The 2,720-nt window shown below is 47.1% G+C and overlaps 1 protein-coding gene across 2 annotated transcripts; it reads right to left on the bottom strand.

The window, feature by feature from the left end:
• Window positions 1–275: 275 nt before the first annotated feature.
• Window positions 276–2,358, bottom strand: LOC119298231 (PLASMODESMATA CALLOSE-BINDING PROTEIN 3-like). 2 transcript variants are annotated; one of them, XM_037575711.1, is made up of 3 exons: window positions 1,875–2,358; window positions 980–1,013; window positions 276–668 (listed from the first exon to the last, which is right to left on the bottom strand). In XM_037575711.1, exons 1-3 carry the CDS (start codon window positions 2,203–2,205, stop codon window positions 485–487), a joined length of 549 nt encoding a protein of 182 aa, XP_037431608.1. In that variant the 5' UTR covers window positions 2,206–2,358; the 3' UTR covers window positions 276–484. The 2 variants fall into 2 exon arrangements, with proteins under 2 accessions (XP_037431608.1, XP_037431609.1); XM_037575712.1 differs by having other exon boundaries at window positions 469–663.
• Window positions 2,359–2,720: the final 362 nt, after the last annotated feature.

The raw sequence follows: 2,720 nt of genomic DNA, 5'->3' as shown, positions 1-2,720 counted from the left end.
AATAAATGAAAAGAAAATTATGGTGGCAGCCGTGTGGCGACTCAGTGTGTGTTTGCGCAGAAGCCCGTCAGCCTTCAAATCCATATGAAGCGTGTTCCATATAACTGATGGAGATCAGTGACATGGAGACTTGCTAGAGTTGCTCTTACCGATCATATATTCTCAAATGACTCGTATTGTTTTGACAAAAAATGTTAAATTTTCGTGAACTTGGGTAATAATTTTGCATTCGTCACCTACATTGAGACAAGATTTCAGAGATGGAAAAATGTTAGACGTCAAGCTCATGACACGAAAGAACATCCAAATGAATCAGACGAATCCAAATGTCTGCCACTCTAGCCCCCTTTTGCTTGCACGGGCAGGTTACAAATGCTACGAGCGATCACTACAAATTCCCTCCCAAAAACAAAACTGTGGTGGCTTCTTACATCGTGGCAGTGCTCTACGCACAGAGCCTAGCTACGCAATACTCCATCCCGTGTCACCACCAGCGCAAGTGCAGGTACACGAAACAGGAGAGGGCAAGAGACATCAAGGGTGCATTGGCGGTGGCAACGTGAGCCTCATCGGTGTCGGAATCGTCGTCGTCTGATCCAAGGTCAGGCTTGCGGTTGCCCGGCGGCGGTCGAGATGCGGACGTGGCTGAACCGGGTGACCCAGCTGTGCTGCATGTAGGAACCCAACATGATAAATTTGAAAGTTTAAGGTGCAAAATTGTGGTAACAACAGATAGAATGAATTCAGCACAACACAGTCACAGTAGCCACAGACTGAGCTAAGTATAAATATCTCATGTTATTCGAGGTGGCATGTAATTCAAATTTCATCTAGCAAATATCATGCTCTTCTAGCTAGATACATGAGATTGCAGAAGACGTAAACCAAGTTTATTAATGAGTTATTAGAAATTCCTCATGTATTCTTTGTGAAGTTGTACAATAAATGGAAGCAAGTACAATGTGATGCACGTACGTACCCTGGAGATGCAGGGAAGGTGCATGATCCATAACCTGAAAAACGTAAGAGAAAACTGGATTATTAGTAGAAGTGTGTAAACGCATCACTTGCCTATGTACAACTAGAAATACTCTGATGGGGGTAGTCCTGAAACTGAAAGTAGGGTCCACAAACCGTACGAAAACTGGGCAATGCATGAACACAGTGAATAACTTTTTCATATCTCAACGTACGCCATCACTTGATCGGGAATTTTAGGAGTCTTTCTTTGGATAATAAAAAAAAAAAAAAAAAATGAAACTCCATGGGCACTAGCACCCACGGATTTATTGATATAGAAGAAGCATCCCTCATGAGAATTCCAGAAATTCGTCCCCGACGTGGATCGAACTCTGGTCGTTAGGTTTACAATCATGCGCCCCCAACCACTGGGCTATGCCCACGTCCTCCTTTCTTTGGATAATGCATTCATTCTAAAGTTACCAAAAAATGGCGCATCAAAATTAAGAAATCGACCTAGCGACACATATATTCTTCGTTCAATGCATTTTCTTGAGTGAAAAAAAATCTCCTAATGAAGGCATAATCCCAAAGGTTCCAAGAACAAAAGCAGGCAGCTATTTGTGCAGTGGTAGTGATACTACTAACGAATAACGAAGCAAAAAAGCAAAAGCGACACCGGTCAAGCAAAAAAAGAAGGCGGCAAAAGCAAAAGAGACGCGTGCATGGAAGGGATTACACTGACCGATAGGAAGCTTGCGATTGAGGGAAACCATATATACACGGCAAATTTTAAACATAATATCAAGGGCATAAGCATAATCAAACAATGCGAGTTCGTCCAAAATAATATACTAATTAAACAGTGCGTAACAGAGAAGAAAGGAACAAAGATAGAATCAACGTGTACTGACTGGGGTCGGTGAGCGTGACGGTGGCGGTGCCGGCGAAGTCGCAGGCGCCGGGGGCGGCGTGGGAGCGCTGGTAGACGGAGTTGAAGGCGTAGGAGGCGTGCGCGGCGAGGGTGTTGGGGAGGTAGCAGAGGGCGCTGGGCTGGATGGGCGCGCAGTCGGCGCCGCCCGCGGGGCTGCACGCGTAGTCCAGCGCCGCCTGCACCGTCCTCACCGGCGCCCCGGTGCGCACGATGCACCACGTCGGGTTCGCCGCCCCGGCGCCCGCGAGCAGCTGCAGAGCCCACGCCGCCGCGAGCCACAGCGCCGCCACAGGAGAGCGCCGGCGCCGCATGTAGTGGTCTGCGGGAGGGTGCGGGGCGAGGCGAGAGGCTCAGGCAGCAAGAAGGAGCAAAGGTGGTGGGAATATGTGCGCGGTGGTGGGGAGGGAATATGAGAAAGAAAGATGGTGGGAGCCGGAGCGGGAGCGGAAGCCAGGAGGAGGATCTCCTTCTCCATCTCCATGGAGAACTGCTTTCTTTTCTTCTCTTTGCTTTTCCTTTGGGTCGGAGTGTCTAATCTAATTACGACCGGAGAAAGGAGATAGCGAAGGAGCGGGGGGCTAGGAAAAGCAAAGACCATCCAGGAGGAAGAAGATCAACTGGTAAAAAGGTAGTAGCAATCAGGCTGGCCGATGATGAAAAAGGGAGAAAGTACTACTCCCTCTGTCCCATAATATAACAACATTTTTGACACTACACTAATTATCAAAAACGTTCTTATATTACGAGACGAATGAAGTAGCTTACTAGAGGTAATTAATGATTAAACTAACCTCACAAATTAGCGCACTAAAATAAATGTATAAAA

This window comes from Triticum dicoccoides, chromosome 5A, assembly GCF_002162155.2.
Source record: "Triticum dicoccoides isolate Atlit2015 ecotype Zavitan chromosome 5A, WEW_v2.0, whole genome shotgun sequence".
Classification (NCBI taxonomy): Eukaryota; Viridiplantae; Streptophyta; class Magnoliopsida; order Poales; family Poaceae; genus Triticum; species Triticum dicoccoides.
This window is presented reverse-complemented; position numbering and strand designations above follow the sequence as displayed.